At 49.4% G+C, this 21,721-nt stretch overlaps 1 protein-coding gene across 1 annotated transcript in view; it reads left to right on the plus strand.

Moving 5' to 3' along the window:
* The window catches only part of uvrag (UV radiation resistance associated gene), a gene marked incomplete at its 5' end in the record, with an annotated part of 81,298 nt that overhangs the window by 54,028 nt on the left and 5,549 nt on the right, over window positions 1-21,721 (plus strand). The window contains one exon of the mRNA XM_084450558.1: window positions 17,947-18,038. Coding sequence (XP_084306684.1) covers window positions 17,947-18,038 — 92 coding nt within the window. The remainder of the gene's footprint in view (window positions 1-17,946; window positions 18,039-21,721) is intronic.

Raw genomic sequence — 21,721 nt, forward strand, 5'->3', positions numbered from 1 at the left:
GTCAGGAAGGCAGGAGGTGTACTGCTGTAGGTTGAATAAACTTGCGAATAGATTGGTGGGGATGATAATGAGCAGGAAAAGAAACCCGGCCATCAAGTAATTTTAGGTTGTTTATTTGCTCATCCTAATCATCCATGAACAGTATAACTGAACACAACAATTTATTCTGGCTCTGGTGCCTTCCCCACATCCCGGCTCCCTCCTCCATCCGCCCTCCTCTCCTCTCTGAAATCGTCATGCCGAGGAGCCAGGCCTGGTTGAGATGCTCTACCCTTAACCGTCCATGCGTCACCCCTTATGAACCCAGACAGCCGAGCTGCTAGATATTCTTGGCTCAAGTGAGCTCTCCGTGGCCATTATCACATGTGATTACACCGCAATGGAATCCATATGACCCAGACACCGGTGAGACATATCCACAACCCCCCCCCACACACACACCCCTTCACCCCCTCCTTCATATCACCTCAGCTTTGGCACTCAGAGCAGACCAGCTTGCACACTGGCACTGTTCAGATAAGAATGTTGAATCGCCCTCGTGTAAATCCTCCGCTATTAACTTATTTCCTTGGTCATTATTTTTATCTTAATGTGGATGTGAGCAGGGCTACAATGGGGCTTTGTGATTTGAATAGGCTGGCAATGTTGCGTCCTTGGAATGAAATGGGAGGGTATATTTTTTCTATACCTTAGCTCAGTTCTGATCAAGTACGGACGCTTCACATTACAGTTGTGCGTTTATTCTTTGTCAGTGCCTGAATCCCCAAGACTCCAAAAGAACTGTATACAGTAAGTGACCGAACAATGGCCCGTCTTCTCTGGTTTACTGAGGCCCATATGGGGCCCATTTCTTCCCACTGTCTAATGAGTTCATACTGTATAGATTACAGTATATAGAACATTAACCTGAATGCCCCTCTTCCACAATGTTCCCATGTTTCCATGCCTTGAGATCTTCATTTAGTTAATTCAAAAGGGGAATGATCAACACAATAATGAACAAGTGCACAGTAAACACCAATACACCGATACACCAATGATGTATCACCCCTTTGTGTCAATGAAGCAGTTATATGGCGACTTCCGCTTTTCTGTACATTCAAAGCTCAACTTGTTCCATGGGAATAGTACAGGTACTGCTCCCTTCTTTAGCCGGCCAAGCACTTTAAACTTGTCAATATTCTGTGGAGCTAACCTCTCCGCTTCATTTCAACAGCCCCAGCTAAAGCTAGCCTTCCAATAAAGTACCGATAGGAAAAGCTAACTCAATGTTAATTACCTCAAGATGAAGCAGCTGACGTTAGCTAGCTGTGAACTTATATGGTTTATAAAAATAAAAAAAATGAAATCGATTCAATTATCACTAACAGTTCTGGCACTATTTAGGCCACAACAATAAATTAAACACAATAGAAAAGTTATTACAATATATGAAAAATACAAGGTTCATTGAATTGCGAGATAGAACGCGATCGACCAGAAGCTATGTGATGGAAGCTAACAGAAGTAGGCGTTGTTACGTTCTTCAAAACAAATGAAAACACGAACAGACAGAGACCGTTTTATTAGCACCCCATCGAGTGGGGGACAATAAGCTGCCTGCGATAGTCTTCGTGGTTCACTTCTGGATGTCAAATTGAGGGTTAGTCACGTTTTCAAATCCTATATAGTTCTATCTAAATATAATCCTTAAGATTAACCACGAACTCCTGACACCATTTCTCCACGTCTGACAAGGATCTCCCATTCATAATTCAAAAGTCAAATGTGTCATTGAGGGCAATGCGTTGAGCAGGAACGGGCAGAGTGTGGACGTAGGCAGTGTTTACCCCTTCTTCTCTGTAATTAAGATCAGACAGGTAAATATGAGAGGGACCAATAAGAAGAGCAGTCTGCCCCTGCACAGTTCCTCACTATGGTTTTTCTGGGGAGAGGAGCAGATTTAGAAGCAGCTATTCCAGGTTTTCCTCGTCCGGCGGAGGCTTGCGGTCTGTGACTCAACCCTCAGGGGGTCAGAGGAGCATTCCCAAAACAGTCTGGCGATTGCGTCTTTGCTGTCCCCCCGAACAACCGCACTCCTCCTCCAGCCCCGCCCGGGCCAGCCCAAAAACCTCATCTCAACAAACAGGCCTCTTGTGTCCAGAAACCCAGAACGAGGCACACTGTAGGCTGTTTGTTTACCTGAACCCTGGACCTCAGTTCCACACCACCACCACGCCCACCACAGACACGCCCGCCAAGAAAGACAGGAACCTGGAGTTGATCAGCTCTCCACAAACGCCTGCTGCCGCTCACTCTCTCCATCCCTCTGTAAGGGCGGCATCCGTTTTCCATTTCACAGGGATTGACAGGGTAAAGCACATAATGGACGCGACAGGCCCCAGAAATCCAGCTACAAGTCGGCGCACTGTACTTTGCATTATTGAAGGACGGACGAAGGGAGCAAGCGAAGTTCTCTTTGGGGCCAGGTCATAAACATGTGTCTGTTTTTGTTTTAGAAGAAGGCTGCCGGCCTCAAAGCATCCGTTCCCATATGGCCGCGCGTACGAACCGCCGTTGGGGTAATCGTCCCTCTACATCTCTGTGCGAAAGCCCAGTTCCGCACCCCTACCTCTGACAATGTGGTTCATATTTGAATGCCATTAAGGTGCCACTTTAGAACGGGATCTCTCCGCTACCCTTGACAGTAAAAAGCACTTCATTAGCGTACTTTATTTGTCAGATTTCAGGCAAGAAATTGCTTTTGGCATGGTGTAACTGGGTTAAGTAAACTGAGTTGGTGCGGAGTGATAGGAGCTTTATGTAGGGATTGTTAACAGTCTGGGTCTTACGGGACCAGAGACAGTGGCCTGGCTGCAATCTGCTCTCCCCCCCCCCCCTCTCCCTCCGCCCCATCATACCAGACTGACGATTAGGTCTGTCATTGTGTCAGTCTCTCATCTGCACTCAGCCATGCCAAGCCTTTTTTGAACTTTACTTGAGGTCTATGTGAGTTGAAGGATAGGTTCATGGTATAGAACATGTGCATGTTCAGTTGTGCGGTGTGCACGTGCCTGGCTGTCTCCCCAGGTTTGAGTGTGCTCTGTGCAGAGTTAGAAGCCTTGTATCCTAGGTAGCTCTATGCTGAATACTCAATTCAAACATCCCACCCGTAAGGCTTTTGCAAGGCAACACAGCTCCCTCATATCAAACAGCTATTCCATATACTTTCAAGACATTAATAACTCATCCTCGGTGTAGTAATAAATGTGTTCATGCTCGGAGGATGTGGAACGAGGAGCAGCCAGAGTCTCTCCCACTCTCCTGTGAACTACAGTTCCCTAGCCAAGTCTGGTCCAGAGACGTGTGGGGTGAGGCCTTACCGGCTGCCTGCCCACTGCTACTGGATGCTGTCAGTGGCTGCTGGGAAGCGTGGTTCTATTCTGCATAATGTTTCGAAAAAAATGCCCAGAAGAAGCAGCTTCCAAACAGCCCGGGGCTCTCGGCATGGCGTAGTAGACTCCCTGTGGTTCTCCTGGAACTCTGCGAAAGCATGTCTAGGAGCTAAACGCAGCTCAAAAGCACACACACACACACACACACACAGCTCTCTCTATAAGGCTTTTGCGAGCCCTCTCATTGTGTGGTCCAGTTTTCCAACACAAACCTTGTTGTTGGTTGCCACCGCTACGTGTCAATGCCACTTATGGGCCAGACTGGGTCCCCGGTGGAACATTTTTACCACCGCTACTCGCAGAAGCACCCATTTTCCAACGATTTAGTTATCAGAGATACTGGATGTGTTGCCCTGTGCTACATTTGGAGGTGTGAGAGTGTGTGTGAGAGTGTGTGTGAGAGTGTGTGTGAGAGTGTGTGTGAGAGTGTGTGTGTGTGAGAGTGTGTGTGAGAGTGTGTGTGTGTGTGTGTGTGTGTGTGTGTGTGTGTGTGTGTGTGTGTGTGTGTGTGTGTGTGTGTGTGAGAGAGAGTGTGTGTGTGTGTGTGGAGGTGGTACTGAGCCCTGTGCCTTACTGTGTTGTACATTATGGTGATATGGGTGTCACAGTTGCACTCCCTCACTGGAGAGAACAGTGGAGGCTGGAGCTCGGCCCAACAGCTGTACCCAACACTGACATCCCCCACTGGCCTGGCAAGAGGACTCCCTTCAGAACTGAGCTGTCAGATGCAGATCGAAGACTCTCTGTTCGTGCGTGTGATTGTGTGTGTGTGTGTGTGTGCGCGTGCGTGTGTGCGTGTGTGCGTGTGTGTGTGTGTGTCTTATCAGCACAGCTGAGGTGGTGGAGAAGCAGTGGTACCCCTGGTCAGGCCGGGGGCCAGTTGTATGATTTATAGAGGGATCTGGGAGTGGAGTTACTCTACAGGCCTATGTCACCATCCTGTGGTTTCCAATTTAGGGCCTTTGAGTGTAGCAGGGCCGTCAGCGAGCTGCCATTACGCCCGGCCTCAGGCGCTTTTATAGGCATTCCTCTGGACAGCCACCTATGGCTTTATGAAACACTTAAATTCATCTAATTGAATTTCCACGGTTTGAGGTCAGTAGCTCAGGGTTTGCCTATCACCGCAAAGAGGTGCCAGGGGAGCCAGTTTCACAAAATAAAGTATATGGGTGGAAGGAAGGGCTTATCCTGCTTACTGTATGTGTGTGTGTGTGTGTGTGTGTGTGTGTGTGTGTGTGTGTGTGTGTGTGTGTGTGTGTGTGTGTGTGTGTGTGTTCAAATTATTCAATTTTCCTATCATTTTTCAAGTTCTTATAAGGGAGCGAAACCAATACTGTATGTTGGTACAGTGTGTTAATATATCAGTGGTGAGTGAAACCAGTGGTATTTGTTATATGCAATATAAGCTCTTCCAATTCTAATTCTCAGTTAATTGATACTGTACATATGATACTGTACTGTAGCTAACTGGGATGTCAAAAGCAATTAGAATTGGTCATAACTGGAAGAAACCCCTGCAATATGATTGACTTTGTCAGGCGTGACATCACGTTCACTTGACAGAGCTTACTGTGATATCATATCAGTATATCATATTCTTATCTCTGCTTCCAGACTCCCTCCGATTCTGGGCTCAGCTGACAAACTGTTTTGACGGGAGAGAGAGAGCGAAAGGGCGAGAGAAGCCATATCACCAGGAAAGTTTTGGCTTCACTCCTTCCCCCTCATTTACCTAATAGTGTGGCTGAAGTTTCCAGCTGGTTGAGATTTGTAGCTAGGCCTGTTTGTTTGGTGGAGTCTGCTGGAAGCCCCTCCCTCCCTCTCTGTCTGAGTACACAGACTTCCCAAAACCTCCTCTCCCTCACCGATAACCCCAAACGCCACTCTTCCAGTCCCACTTCAACAGCCTCATAACATCTGAGAACTGACACCAGAGGCAGGGTTTGAGGGGAAAAAGAGTAATACTCTATGATATGTAGAGGGAAAGATGAAAACACACCCATGTCAGGTTGAAGTTCCTGTTTTTCTGTTCAGTTGATTATATTGGTCATCTTATCAAAGCTTTGTCATAACGTGTTAGAACTGCCCGCCAGTTGGATGTCAGCCCTCTGAAACAAAGAAAGTTCTCCCTTCATGAGCTTTCTGTACCGGCCAAGCATTGCTCCCCCCCCCCCCCCCCCCTCCTTGTCATGTGAATCAACGAGGGCAGAGACTAAGTATATTATATGTCAACAGGTTTAGGAAAAAAAAAAGTTTTTGTAGTTAATTCATCAAAACCCTGTGCGCCTTCTCATGTGCTCTCGAGCTAAATGACGCTCTGTCATCCGCGAGGTCCGATTCCGCTTCGATGAAATTAAGCAGCTTTTGGAATAAAACAATGAGGGGCCCCATCTGGTCGATATTTCAAAAATGTCAACCATCTTGGTTCCTTGTCAGGCTTCTCAGGCTCCGCTCGTCCATGTGGGTCTGGTTAGGGCTTCTCCCGTTTCTCCAGCTTTTCTTCTGACCCAACACACAATGGATCTGGATCAGCCCGCCCCTCAGCCAGACTCGTTGTGAAGGAACAAAGCTGTTCGGAATCAGTCTTCATCCTCCCTCCCCCTCCGTCTCCCTCACACGTAGCCCAAACACAGACGTACTCTCTGGCCGTCAGGCTCGTCCTTCGCACTTCCCTCCTCTTCCGTCAAATAAGATCTCACCCCATTAGGGAGGCTCCCTTCCCGCCACCCCTGATGTCAGCGTACATTACTCTGTGGCGGTTGCCTGGCCGTCGCAGTGTCATACCATCATCATCATCATCATCATCCTGCCCGGCGAGCCAGACCCTCCCTTCCCGGGGCTTTTATAAACGAAGCGTCTGTGATGAGCTGAGGGCCCCTGTCCCGGGACTCACATAATCGTTTCACAGTTGTTTGAGAAAGACGAGCTAAGTGGCTAATGAAAGTGCCTGTTAAGTAAACATCGCCCGACTTTAAAAAGGGGTAGGGGGTATTTTTATTTCTTCTTCTTTCATTTGATTGGGCTTAGAGAAATTGCCTTGCCACCCCTGCAGTAATTGGAGTGAGCTGCCAGTTGGCCGCTGGTCTCCGTGGAAACGGCCCCGTCGTTGGGTTAAACACGTCTGCGCCGGGTCGTTGGCTCGTCTGGGAGGAGAATAATTGTCCCCCTGTCCTCCGGTGCCGCGCGGTGCCCGCGGTGCCACCAGCGCCAACCCCCCAGACATGTGGGCGAGAGCAGTGTTGGACTAGGCACATAAACACATGCAAATGCATGTGCTATACTTATGTGCCGTGTGAACACGTGTTGCTTTTACATCCTTGGCTCCCTGGCCTCATACTGTACACATCAGTTTCCAAGGCGAGTGAAAGTGAGTCCACCCTTTCCCGGGGGTGGAGGGTGTCCAGAGAGCGGCTCCTCTCTCCAGGGCTGGGCGAGGCCAGGGGGAGCAGGGGAGCACCTGTCAGCAGGCCCAGCTACGCGATGACATGACTCACCCCAGCTCATCCCTGTAGACGGGAGCTGTCTGCTCTCCTCAAGACTCAGCCTGACCAGGACACCAGCACTCCCAGCAGATAGCTTGGTCTCCCATCTGGTCCAGAGTAGGGGTGTGTGTGTGTGTGTGTGTGTGGGAGACCTGGCTATCTGCTGGGAGTGTCGGGGTCCTGCTTGGAGATTCAGTCGACAGGTGAGCATGTGAATACTGGTTATCTCTGTGGTTTGAGCTCTTGTTGTTAACATGCATTTTCTCGGGAATGATAAGTCCTAGAATAAAGTAAACCTTGCCAAAACCGATGACCTAAACGTTTCAGAATATCATTTTGTAGACTAGTAGTCTTCGAAATGAAAAATACTTAAATGAGCGCGAGTGAAAATGCTTACAATTGATACAGTCTGAGGCCTTGGGCCAGCTTGTTAGACTGTCAGAATTGAAACCACACAATTTCTCAACTCCCTCTTTCAAAATTAATGGAATGAAGTGGAGCGTTTGGCCACTCTCAAACACACGCTGGAAAAAGAGGTGTGAGGTTCGGTTTTTTGGGATAGTACGATACTTATTTGTTTTCCCGGTTTGTTTTTCCCCTTCACTCTCACTCTCTCTCTCTCTTTCTCTCTCTCTCTCTCACACATTCTCTCTCACACATTCTCTCTCCTCTCTCTCTCTCTCTCTCTCTCTCTCTCTCTCTCTTGAAGTCCTGTCCAGCAGCTCCGACAGGGTCTGGCACCATGCAAGAAGCAGTCAGTTACCTTTCATGGAGAGCCCAGTCTTTTGGCATTTAACGCTGAATAGTTTTCCCAAAAGTGGAACGACATTTTTGGTTGTTTCTCATAAAAAAATGCCCCCCTACCAGTTGGTGGGGAGTTGACCAACAGGGATAGAGTGTAGCTTCATAAGCAGGCCGTGCTCACACAGACCTATAGAGTTGGAGAGAAGCAATATCGCCAACCTCTTTCATCTCCATGTGCAGGGATTTGATACTGTACATGAGATCAATGGTGTGGTCATGGCGAGCGAGGCATATTATTAACATCTCATATTAAAGTGTTTTTGAAGCCTTATTTTGCTGGTTCGAATTGGAGATGGCAGCTGCCAGAGAGGAATTAAGAGAGAATGAACATTTTGATTTTAGGACATCCAAACAACTTTAAAGTTATGAGCTATTGCAAGTATCAGTCCATAGGTTCAGGCCAGAGCATGATGAACTGTGGGATATTTTAATATGAGAACATAATCCGATTATTTGGATTCGCTGCGGCTTGGCTAGTCTGATTTCAAACAAATTGGGGAAGGACACAGTGTGTTAGTTGGACAACAATTCTATGCTCTTTAGGTCAAATGGAATATTGTAAACATTACATTGCCAGAGATCAAATCCGTTGAGGATTGTTTGGTGGAATGTCACGGATCTTACTTTAGCTCCGATGCTTATCAATAATCCATTGTGAGAGGGTGCTTTATGTTGGCGTACAACGGGGCTTTCATTCACATCACGTCCAGCCATGGCAGCGTTAAGCAAGCCTTAACGTCCTTAACACTACACAGGGTCACGGTTGAACGAACCCAGGTGACCAGGGAATGTTCCGGAGGCTCCAAAATAAACCCGGACACTGGCTCTATGCGCTTCCTGTTCTAAGGCAGGTTCTGATTTCATATTTCGAGGCAATGGAAAAGAAAGCTGGGGGTCTTTTATAGTGTGTTCTTTGTCAACTTCCCTTCACTTTCATAAGCTATTATTCTCACGCTTTGCCATGGCTGCTGGATCACGTTCAAAATGTCCAAAATTTTTCTGGATTGATGCTCTCTCACGCCTACCTCCGCAGGACTGGCCACTGGGGACAGTGAGCTTCCCTTCCTGCTTGTTTCTGTGTGTGTGCACGTCTGTCTCAGGGTGTAAACCTCGTTGATGGATGTTATTGCTTTGCAGCAGATGTCGGGTTTGGTTTGGCACCATTGCGTGTTCTCATGCCGAAACACATAGGGCACAATGTATAGTTCCATAAGGATAACACTGGTATCACGCAGTGTTACTGCTCTTTATTTTGACCCACCTCCCTTCATTTCTCTCAGCGTCAGACTTTCCGGCGTGTTTTTCTTTCCGAGGTATAATGTAGACTTTGTCTGTGCCACTGGCTCATGAGAAGTGGACCACAATCTCTGGCTCTATGATACTGGAGCTCAGGACTGGTTTATCTGACAGGGCCAGGCGGCTTAGGGGGAGAGAGACTGCTAATACTTAATATGTTCACAACCCTATCCCTCCAGCCCTCTCTCTGTCTACACACACGCGCGCGCACGCACACACTCTCTCTCACACACACACACACACACACACACAAACACACGCGTGCGTGTGCGCACGCACACACACACACATACAGACACACACATACGCACACACACCCTATCTCACCCACTCAAACTGTACAGTTAGATTAATACACACTCATACCCCTAATCCTTCTCTGTGTTGACTTGAATTGAGATATGTGAGAGAAAGACCTCTTGTTCCTCAACCGATTACTTTTTTTCCTGCTTGACCCAAATTCCACCAGGGAGCAGCTACCATACTTTATAACGGTAGAGAAGGTAAGGGGTTTGGGGGAAATGTATTTGAAGTTTGTGAAATAATTGGAAGCAGAGATTCAGTCGTGATTTTTCAGCTGTGATTTATTGGATTTAACCATAATCATTTTATGTAGAGATATCCATGTCAGTGTCAGTTTCCAAGTATTTAGCTCAAACAATATTAATTGCTTTCTGGCGTCCATTGGTTGCTCCTTCATTCTCTGGTCATTGTCTCAATCACACATTCTCTATGTTTGACAGCTCCACAGAAGAGTCGTAAAGCCTCTGGAAGTGTAGCTCTCTCATCTTTCAAGGTTTCAAGAGCAGCCAAATGTATGGGTCATCATCGTTGCCCTGGGAGAGAGAGAGAGAGGAATGCTTGCGGTGTACCAAGCTATGCTTACACTCTGACCCTCGACCTCTAGTAAGGACTAATACAAAACCCTGTGTCATAAAGTCCTCCATTAAAGGAAGAGAAAGGGAAACAATTGGGCTATTGAGAGGGAATGGAAGAGTCTTGAGGAGAAACTGTGGCTAGCCCAGGCCAGGATGGGCACCTGACCACAGACCATATATTCATACAGCTGCATGGTGTGCTGTTTTTCTAGAGGCCCTGTGGAAACACGGTATGTGCTAAAAAAAGAGTTCCTAGCGAAATACCGTGACACTTTTATTCCAAATAATAAAATGAATGTGACCAGACTTGGGCTAAATTTGAAATAATGTTTTAATGGTTATATTTGGCAGTGCCATGTGAAAAGCACGCCACCACTGGGGCAAAGTATGTTTTGCTTCTTGAGGAACAATTTCCTCTGTTAATACATCCATCCACGCTAAGTAGTAGACATCAGACCAGTGGTTTGCTCCGGCCAAAACTACAGCTCACACCCTTTCTTCCCAAGCACCAGCCTTGGTGAGCGGGGCCTAGAGCTGTTTTGGTTCCATTTACTTTTCAACCTATAAAGGTCTGCGGTTTGCCTCAAGGTTCAGCTCCGTATCCTTTGACTTTGAAACTACAAAGCACCATATTAACATAGCCTGCAAGGTCAGTCTCATCCAACTGCACAAGCGGTTCCGGAGTGGCCCTGAGAACTGCCACAGAGACTCGACCAGCAGGAGAAATGACCGGCCTGCGTTGGGTACATTGCTAACGGGAAGTTTTGACCTGTGCGTGTGTGTGTTCACTAATAGAGTGTAGTGTAGGGTTTCTCTACCCTATTCCGGGTCTAGTGTTACAGCGGAGGAGGTCATTAGCCCTGAGGGGCACACAGACCCCCACGAACGTTGGCTCTTCCAATAGGTGTCACTGTAGCACAACATGTGTCACAACGTGTCACTTTTGTTATTATTTCAACTGGTCATTATATTTTGGCGCACACACACACACACACACGCACGCACATATATAATTCATTCTTGAGAGACTTTCATCTAGGCTGTACTTGTCGAGGTCCAGCCCTCCCTCCTCAGTGATTGGGGTCAGCGGGGAATAGCATTGGCTCCTTGTCACCGCCGGTCACCGGGTCACGGAAATTCCCCTACGTCTCGCACAGCCTTTCCCGTAATTATGTAAATCTGTTGACTGAACTTGGCGGCAACACGATACTCAATAAAGTGTAACAACAAGTAATGCGAGGGGAGAAGCTGGCTTGAATTAAGGCCCTGCATCGGATCTGGCGGGGGCACCGCGGTGAACGCAGCACACCTGTGTTGGATTACCACAAGAGAGAGGACAGGAGAGGAGAGAGGGAGGACAGGGGGAGCGGGGGGAGAGATAGCGTCCGTGCAGCGTGGCAGAGGAAGTGGAGCGGGGCACGGTATGGAGTAGTAAGTGCTGTGTTGGTATAGGGCTGTTTAACATGGCACCAGGTACAGGAAATGCATAGGATATCAGATTTAGAATTTTGTTTTGAGAGCTCTGCAAAGAGAGAGAGGCCTTTGAGGCTGTCCTGCCTTTTGCCAAATTTTCATTGAGGTTTGGCTGGTTTCACAAACTTCTGACAATGATAAGTTCGCTGCCAAAGTTAATAATTACCTTCAGATGCCAGGCTTAATCTCATTCATACATGCTTTATTCACTAATATCTAGTCGTGTATCGTTGCAGACAGGTATTGGTCCCATCGGAGCCTGGAAACCGTGCTGGAATGGAAACTGGGCTCTGGCTCATCTCCGCCACTATTGTTTCAATGTGGGGTGAGGACAGTTGGAATTCATCTCACTCATAAAATGTGGGAAGATATCCTGTAAACAAAAACACTTGTACTGAGCTGTTTATGTACGGTAAACTCTGCTCCCAGTTTTGGTCGCATGGACATCCTGGCCATGGCATTTTCTCAAGGTCCAAAGCCCTGCTTCCCTTTAATTAGAACAGAGCCACTGCGGTGCAGATGCTGGTGGCTCTAGACATGGATGTATCAGAGCTTTATAGTTATGGTCTGTACTGCATGTTACAGCTCAGGTTTCTGTTCAAAGCTTCTCTGATGGATTACATTGGGCCTATGTTGTGTAAAGCGGCTTGCGTTGAATAAAGCCACGATAACCAATCTGATGAGATGAGTGTGTGTGTCCCTTCCTGCCTCCATCCGGGTGGGCTATTCAAGGGGAAAGCTGGCACAGGAACTCCCGGCATGAAGAATGACTGGCGGGCATTGTGCTGCCTTTTCATGCTTAATCAAGTCACCATGTCAGCGCTGTAGTCTGCTATTGACCGATCGCATGTGTTCACATGAAGTACAGTAGCTGTGGTTTCCCTGAGCCGACCAGGCCGACTCGATAACACGGTTGTTCGCATACTGCTCACACGAGCTGAGAACCCATCCACCGTCCAGGAACTATTCTGTAGTCGATCAGGGCTTTCAGCACATATTGAGTTCTCATCGTGGGATATCTTTGAGGAATGAGAATTAGAACATTGTTGACATTGTGGGAAATATATGTGCTCAAAACACACAGCCGCGCCAAGCAAGCACTCGTTTACTGAAGGATGATTCCAGAGCCGATTGCCTGGAGGGAAGTACTCACTCGTCCTGATCTATTGTAATGTTTGGCCAACTGTACATGTTGGATGTCTCCATGTGCTGTGCGGGCCTGCTGCCTAATGTATTCAGTAATAACTCTGTTATAGTTCATTCAGTAATAACTCTGGTCGCATCTTGTTCTTGTGTTTTACAGAGCTGTGGTGCGGAGTGCCAAGCCGTCTGGCCTGCGGGTCACTCAGATAGGCTTTGGCAGAGTCAGCACTCTGCAGGAACCCAGAAAAAAAACTGGCTAATGATGGCACACTGTATACAGGCCTGCTTATCAACACGACATGTGGACCTGTTTTCTCATGTTGTCACAGAGAAATGGCAAGATGTATAAGAAGTGTGCGCAATTTCATCCGTGTTGAAGACTGGCTTCATCATGGATGAACTCATCCAAAGTTCTACTCAGAGTATTCTAAAGTTCTTTTTTATTTTATTTTTCTCTTGGCATGGTTTGTTTGTCTCGATGTCTCGTACAGTATGATGACTATGGTCAGGGTCCAGTAACTTTATTCGTCTTTGGATTTATATATCTTTGTGCAGCCATCCGTTTTACATGACATTTTCTGCTCAGAGCATGTGATTAAACTTTATGTGAGGCAATTGAGTGCGCCTAACCACTATATTGTATAAAAATTCCCTTGAAAAATTGCTAATGGCAGCTCTCTCCCTTGGCTAGGGAGTTTCCTGCATCATACAGATGTCTCTGTAGAGACAACGTGGATTTGTGTGGACCACCTCAGTGTGGACTGAGCTCCTCTCCCAGGGCTCCTGACTAGTGACCTGACCTGGCCACACCTGCGCAGACCCATCTAAAGTAGGCTGACGTACCTCGGAAGCCCCCCTGATTGCCCTCCCCGGGGAGTGGTGGAGATCTGCACTCCCTGAAACACTAGTCTGCTTCTATTTTTACCCTCGCAGACGAACCCCTAGCATTTCATCAGCATTATACCCCCTCTGATTGTAAATCACTAGTGATTGTCCAAAGTGCAGCTCTAGCATCCGGGGGGTACTCTGCGGTTTGGACCGGAGAGCGCCGACCCCCTGACATGTGGGAAGAAGAGACGTGTTTCCATGCGCGTGGAAATGTACAACGTTGCGCGTTTCCTCGTGTGTCCGTCCCCGGCGGACGGCCGGGCCCGCAGCTTGTCAAGTGATGCTAATAGCCTCCACTGGCTGAACTGTTGTGACTTCTGTGCTGACAAACGACTCGTCAAATGATCTCACTGCGAACGGGGGCCCGCCTCATTACCGAAACGTCGATCGTACGCTCCGTCGCAGCCAATCAGTATCAATGCGCCGGAGGCCGCGCCATACGCCGTCTGCTCTGGAGTCTGATTGGTTGTGACAAAATGAGGAAACAATAATGCAATGCATAAGCTGAAATATGTTTATTTAGCTGGGCTGCGGAGGCCAGGTGAAAACAAACAGCCTGTCTGAAGTGATGGGTGGCATGTAAACTGCCGGGCCTGTGCCTGCTTTTGTCAGCCGGATTGTGTTTACGTCCGTTTGTCGGATCCCAGATGAATTGGCGGGGCTGTACACAATGCTGAAATCCTCTGGCTCTCTGTGCTGGATAAAGTCCTTGAATCTGCTATTGGTGTCCAGTGAGATCTAGTGGCACGCATGCGAAGCACATGCACACAACACACCACACACACACACACACACACACACATTCTGAAGTAAGGAGACACAGGCGGCTGGGTGAACGGGGCCTGGTAGGACCAGGGAGGCGACAGAACAGTGTGTGCGGTGACAGTAGCAGCCACTCTGAGGAGGAGCCCATGCTGGATCCGTTTCAGGGCGCCAGCAGCATCACGTCATGTGAAAGAGCCCCCTGTGGGCGCGGCCCTGGCTGTGGCCTCTCGCCTTACAGCCAGCCTCAATGGACCAGGGGAATTTCTCACCACGATCCAGTTAGCCCAGCACAAAGACGCCCGCGGCCCGGCAGGTGAGGGGGGACTTCCACTTCCAGGAGAGCCCTTCTGTACTGACACAGGGTTAGAAGAGTCTCGGGGGGGGGGGGGGGTTCATATAAAATGACATGTACTGACGACAAACAACTTGTACGAGTTTGCAGTTGACCTGTAAACTGTTTCAATGTTTTTGGAGGTAGATATCGATATCCTTCTCACGTGCAGTGTCTCTCTATCCATCTCTCTGATCGTGTCACGATCTCTCTGTCTCTCTGATCGCGTCGCGTCTAAAACCCAGAGGCTATTGGGGTGGCTCTTATTTACCCCCGTGTACGACGGAGGGAACGCTCGACCAGAGCTGGGGTTCCTGTCTTGCCAGTCGTCGTGACATATTCCTAAACAACTTGGCAGGTTGAGGAGCCAGAGTCTCCCACGGACATGTTTGTTTCTCCCATGATCAAGGACCCGTTGTTGCCTCGGATTGAAAGTGACATCCAGAATTATGTCATGCAAATCTGCAGAGCACATTTCACTCGTTCACAGCTGCTCTTCCAAAGGTTCTCGTTTCGTGTTAGAGCCGCGCCAAAGCCGGTCCGGTTGATGTTTTCTTCCTATTTGTCCTCCTCAAAGGCAGAAGATGGGAAAAGGTTGGCGCTTGCTTACACTACAGCGGAGGAAGGGCCAGATTCTAATCCTTCCCAGGTCCAGGGCAAAGAGCAGGTCGCAGACAGAATTGCAACACGTACATGAATATGGATAGAGCATGTCTAGCCAAGCCCTCGTTCAGCACATGGGCTAGTCTGGCCCGCTAGTGTTAGCACACCCTCTCAGAGGAAAGCGGGCCAGACTCCCAGAGATGGTGACGACACTGCCGCCAGCCACACTCTTATGCTGCGTTCACACCAGGCGCGGCGAGAAGATTTGCACCGCCCAGTTCGGCCCCAATCTCGCCGCGGGATCCAATGGGTTGCCGTGCGAATCCGCCGCAGAAAGTTCAAAAAAATTGAACTTTTGCGAATGTCGCCATGCGGCGAATCCTGGCCACCGCACCGCCGGGTTCGCCTGATTCGCGCCGCCCGTGCCGCCCGCCGGCCAGTTTGCGCAAATTGGATCGACTTTCTATGTAAACGCCCGGTGTGAACACAGCATTGTGTTGTGGGCACCCATTGGCAGAGACTTGGCCTGGGTGAGCCTGCTTGTAATCACTGTTGGGGGCTTAGAAAGAGATGGAAGAGTTGTTGGGAAGGCCTCTCGCCCCGGTGGCTGTTATGAAGGCAGAAACACACATCATCCTCCGCCCGGGTGTGTTGACATCCCTCTGCAGCCATTACGCGCGTGCCTCTCAGGTACATCCTCCGCTCTTTATCCCTCCTAACAATCGCTCCCAACAATTGATTGTACAACAATCCGGTGATGTCACCCGCTGTTCCCGTCTTGTATTCGCCCCTCTCCGGTTTCTGTGTGCCGCTGCATGCTTGCGTGGCGGAGGTTTCATCACATAGCTTTCGGGGGAAATGAGGGAGGACACCGATGAACGCATACACTCATAAAAGTACACCTGTTTTCATACTCTCCCACACACACGCGCGCGCACACACACACTCGCACATCCAAGGTCTCCCATCATGTGAGCGGTGTGATCATCACACGCACGGCGGAGCTCAGCCCGGAGGAGGATTCACTGGCGTGCGGAAGGAGAGCAGGTATTCTCTGCTTCTGAAATGGAGGGATATTGACATTTGCCCATCACTCTAAACCCCATTTCTTGTAGTCCGCTCCGAGGACAGTACTCCACCATCATTCGGCCTGACCCAGAGGTTTACCCAGAGCTGCGAATGGATGTCTGTGTTGTTCTAGTAGTTAGTTATTTGGGCAGTTTTATCACCATTAGGGGTTGGGGGCTGCACTGTGCCCCCCCCCCGCCACCCCCCTCGTCTGAGCTGCTATTGATAAAACACTCAGGCCACCACCCACCGCTGTAGGGCTGCTCCAACTGAGACAGGCTTCCTCTCCCAAGAGACCCCCCAGAGAGAGAGAACTGGCTCTGGAACAGTTCGGAAATACACACGAATGTGATCATGCATGTACACACAGCACACACACACACACACACATTATTGATAGGCAGGTCTGTACACAAATGCAATTGCAAAGGTATACACACATGCGCTCTCTCACATTCACACACACGCCCAGATGGACTCCCTGGCTGCTGTTCAGACGGAGTTAGGCTGTAGGGCGTGTGAGACTGTGTGTGTGTGTGTGTGTGTGTGTGTGTGTGTGTGTGTGCGTGCTCTGGCAGTTGCAGCAGGGACTCATGTGTTAATACTTATGCCACTTCTGATGCCATTAGTCAAGCTTTACAACAGCCGCTGCACATAGTCCTGCTGGAATATCACAGTACGCCGGGAAAAAAAAAAAAAACCTGACTTGAATGGATGTGTTGAGATGCCTGCTGAATCCAGAAAACCATTCTCTTCCCTTTAAACACAGACTAGGAAATGTGGCCCTAAGGCTTCAAGCATTTATTACATTAAGTGTCTCTGGTAGCGCCGCCCGCTCCCAGTTATGTCTTCATTGCAGGCTGAGGATGAGAAGACGCTGCTTCGCTGTCACGGGAGAGGGGAGGAGCAGCGTCTCGGGGGGGGGGGGGGGCGCTTCACCGGCGCCGTGTCCGGCCTCATTAAAATCACGTGCCTCATCGCTCACTGCACCGCACGGAGGTCGGGATGAAGGGATAGAGGGGTGGTGGCGGCGTTTAGAGAATGGGCGTGACAGCGTTGGGTGGAGAACAGATGCCGCGCGGCGGGTGGCAGCGAGCGCCTGTCCGGGAGATATACAGTACGCCGGGGAGAGAGGAGCTTTAAGGCGCTCCAGAGGGGACAGCGCCCCCCCCCCCCCCCCCCCCCCCCCCCAAACATTATAACTGTACGGAGCAGTGCACCGTAGGACCGGACCTACAGGCCTGACCGGTAGGGGGGGGGTGTCAGGAGGCCAGTCGGGAACCGGGTCGTTGAGAGAGCCGTGGGACAGGAGGTAGTGAAAGAGCGAGAGGGTTCTGTGTGCACACTTCCTCCCCATTCCTTCCAGATGTTCGACATTCAGCTTCCCTCTGGCCTCCCAGCTCTCCTCTCCTCTTCTCCCAACACCTTTCCACATTGGCTGTCCGCTAGCTCGTTTGTCTGTCATGGCGGGAGGGAGGAGAGGTGCCCATTGTGTGTTAGGGTGAAGAATAGTCCAGTGGGGGGAAATAAAAAAGTATATTTCAGATTTCAGATTGAAAGAATGGCTGACTCAATTCCTCTGTGGGTAGTAAGTCTCTCTCCTCCAAAAACGGGTAGCAACGAGGGAATGGCAATATGATATGGTGCGGCGCAAAGTCAGGGCTGGATTAGAATTCTGTGTTTTTTCCATTGTAGCATTGCATTGAGTTACCAGTGTATCGGTGCAGTATATGGTGTGGAGGTGGTAGTTCATGTATTCTGTGTCTGTGTCTGTGTTGCAGCTGAGGTACCAGCATGGCCTGTCCACACCAGACCTCCGGCAGACTCTTCCCAACCTGAAGAACTTTCTGGAACACGGCCTCCTCGTCAGGTGGTAAGCACTGTTAGGACTTTGCCAGATTGTTGATTTGTTACTCCTGCTATCCATTTGATTTAATTTCGTTTCAAAGTGAAAGGTTTCATTCACCACGCCCACGATGACTCATTTGGGGTCTTTCAACCGGAAAAGGGGGGAGAAAAAAATCAAGGGGCTTCCTCCCGTGCTTGTTTTTACATTGGTAAAACGATGCTAATATGTGTCAGACGTTCAGGTGCAGTCTCCGTGCCTGTGTGAGGCAGGCTCGCCCTCTCCCTCTCTCTCTCGAGACTGTGGCCTGTAAGTAACCCCTCCATGGAGCCTCTGCTGGCCTCTCAGACTGCAGCCGCGTCCAGAAAGCAGATCGTTTTGATCTCCTGCACTCTCCCGGGGCTTCAGCGAACGGGAAAATGTGTATTTCGCCGCTAATTGAATAATCTTTTGTTTTGAAAGGAAAGAGGCCATGTAAAGCCAAGCAATCGAATCTGCCCCCATATCCTCTTAATGGCAAGTGGAAGGCCCCTAAGACAGATGAGATGAGAGGTGGGCCAGCCGGCAGCCCCCGGGGGCCAGTGTGTGTGTGTGTTTGTGTGAAGGGACAGTGAGGAGTGGAAGTGGAAGTGGAACGGTTCCACGGTTCTGCGCTACATCCCCGCTCCACTGGTAGAGAACCAGGCCACAGGGGGCGGAACAAGGGCGGCTCTGTGTTGACTCACAGTCGCCCGGCTGAGAACCGTGAAACTCCCCATTTCCTCTGCTGTAGCCGGCTGCAGATGGATACACACATGGATATACGCGCACGTAGATACACACGTGTAGATAACACACACACACACACATGCACAAAACACACAAAGTTCTGCTTCAGATTGTTGAGCTAGTCACACACACACACACACACACACACAGACACGCGCAAAGCACACAAACACGGCTCCGCTTCAGATTGCGGAGCTAGTCACACACACACACACACGCGCGCGTGCTCTCACACGGCCTTCTTACTACCCTCGTGGTCCGCGTTAGAATGTAGCGCCTGAACAGACGATAACTCACAGCCTCGTCACAGAACCCACACACACCTTCCGTCTGTGCGCCTCTGACAGCCTGCGCTGGAAGACAGACAGAGCCTGACTCACCTCTCGGGGCTTTGCTCTGCACTCAAGGCACACTCATTGCACCCGGCTTTTCTTTTATTGCCCTTCCTCCCCCCCCAGTATCACTTCCAGCCCCCATCGCTTGAGAAAGCCTAAATTCAGATACTATTTCCAGTCGTAGGGGCCAAGCATATGAAATATGGATGCATAAAAATGCACCATGGCAGCTGTAGGGAGTTAACCGGTAGGCTGTGTGAGTGTGAGAGGGAGAGAGAGAGAGAGGGAGAGGGGGAGAGAGAATGTGTGAGAGAGAGAGAGGGAGAGAGGGAGAAAGAGAGGGAGAGCGAGAGGGAGAGGGGGAGAGAGAATGTGTGAGAGGGGGAGAGAGAGAGAGGGAGAGAGAGAGGGAGGGAGAATGTGTGTGAGAGAGGGAGAGAGAGAGAGAGAGAATGTGTGAGAGAGAGAAAGAGAGAGAGAGAGAGATCTATACAGCGGTGGTGGGACCTGTGGGGCATGTCCAATGGAACCATTCCCAACCGTTCCTACTGGGGAAGTTTCCCCCTCATGTAGAGTAAATGCAGCGTGTTGAATCTGTTAGCGGGGCTCTTCCGCGTCCAGGGGACCGCAGGCACAGCGGTGGGCCCCGCTTATGTGTGGAGTGGATGGAAAGAGAGCGGGTATACGAGGCGTTGTGCTGTAAAGTGTTTCAGGTGTGTCAAGACTCGGGCTCGAGCATCATCGTGGCACGTCTCGGTGCTGACCTCCCTATGCCAAGCCTTGTCCGCTCTAGGGGTACAGAACTTTCAAGTATGCGTTGTACGTTGTCCCAGTACCCTGCGCATGTGACAAATGACTTGAACTTGAAACTGAATTCTTGCTGTGCAGCATGTCATACCAGCAGACCAGAAAGTCAAATTAGGGAGATTGTTAGTTCCGATCATATTGGGGAGTCAACATTCGTGCAGACCAGGAATGGAGAAAGACAGTGGAAAATATTGAAAAACGGGGTCAGGAACCTAAAGTCTTCTGCGCCGTCAACAGAATGGAATGCAGACTTGAAAACAAACGGGTCACACACACACACGCGCGTGCTCCTATTCGTGTCTCCGCAATCGCATTAGCCCTGGCAGAGGTTCACAAGGCCCCGAGCCCAACTCCAGTGACCCCAGGCTGAGGTGCAGGGTGGGTTGGGAAAGGCGCTGAGCGGTGTGGAAACCGGGGGCTGGATGATTGGACACAGCCTCGTTGCTTCTGGTGCGTCACGCTGGTCCCGGAGGTCCTGCAGATCCTTCCCACCCCATCCCTCAAACCCCTGGTGAGAAAACAGCGATAACTCTCATAAATCTGCCGCCTTGTTGCACAGAGCACACAGACTGTGTGTGTGTGTGTGTGTGTGTGTGTGTGTGTGTGTGTGTGTGTGTGTGTGTGTGTGTGTGTGTGTGTGTGTGTGTGTGTGTGTGTGTGTGTGTGTGTGTGTGTGTGTGTGTGTGTGTGTGTGTGTGTGTGTGTGTGTGTGTGTGTGTGTGTGTGTGTGTGTGTGCGCGCGCGCGCTCACACGCCTCATAATTCCACCTGTTGCCCAGGGCCAGCCAAAGCAATGACCAGCACTTACTGGCAGTATAGTAGAAGATGATTTTTACTACACACCCATGCAGTGCATAAATGTAATTCAAAAAATATAGTTTATTTATTTATATAGTTTAATATAGAGTTATTTTGCTGTAATGATAGATGCTACTATCAATTGAATGATTATTAGAATCCTATCCAAATTGTTGAATTAAGCTTATATGTTTGGATGTGTTTGAGTGTTCCTGCACACACAACTTGGCTGAGCTGTAGGATTAATGGAGTTTGTGCGAGTGTGTGTTTTTTGTCTGTCTGTCTGTCTGTCTGTGTGTGCATGCGTGTGTGCGTGCGTTGTGTGTGTCCAGCATTTACTGGGCGTGCCGTAGGATGCAGATGTTCAAAACTTCTACCACACACCCAGTAAGTGCATAAATGAGTTAAAAGCTGTAATGAAATAAACAATTCAGGCATGCAAGTAATGATGGGTACTTAATGTCAATTAAATGATCATTAGTTGTTATTGTTAGGTGCATCCTATCCAAATTGTTGATTTGAATTAAACTAATATGTTTGGATGTGTTCCTGCACACACATCTTGGCTGTGAGCTGTAGGATTAATGGAGTTTGTGCGAGTGTGTGTTTTTTGTTTGTTCGTTTGTGTGTGTGTGTGCGTGCGTGAGTGCGCGTGCGTGTATCCATGTGTTAATTGGTGTGTGCGCCTGTGTGGGTGTATCTGTGCATGTGTTGGTGTGTGTGTGCATGTGTCCATGCGTGCGTTGGTGTGCATGCGTGTGTGCTTGTGTGTGTGAACCAGGCAGGGATGAGCTCCCAGCCCACATCTGGAGGAACGCTCCCCCGTGGCTCGAACTAAATCAGACTCCCCCTGCAGAACAGAGTACAGCATAGCACCAGGGGCTTACCAGACACACACTGTTGCTACGTGTCACTGAGAATACTAACAAAGCCCCATGATGTCATTATTTGTGGCCTGTCATAGGAATATCCCACACCTCCATTGTAAATGTATGGTGAACG

This window comes from Borostomias antarcticus (assembly GCF_949987555.1).
Source record: "Borostomias antarcticus genome assembly, chromosome: 15".
Classification (NCBI taxonomy): domain Eukaryota; kingdom Metazoa; phylum Chordata; class Actinopteri; order Stomiiformes; family Stomiidae; genus Borostomias; species Borostomias antarcticus.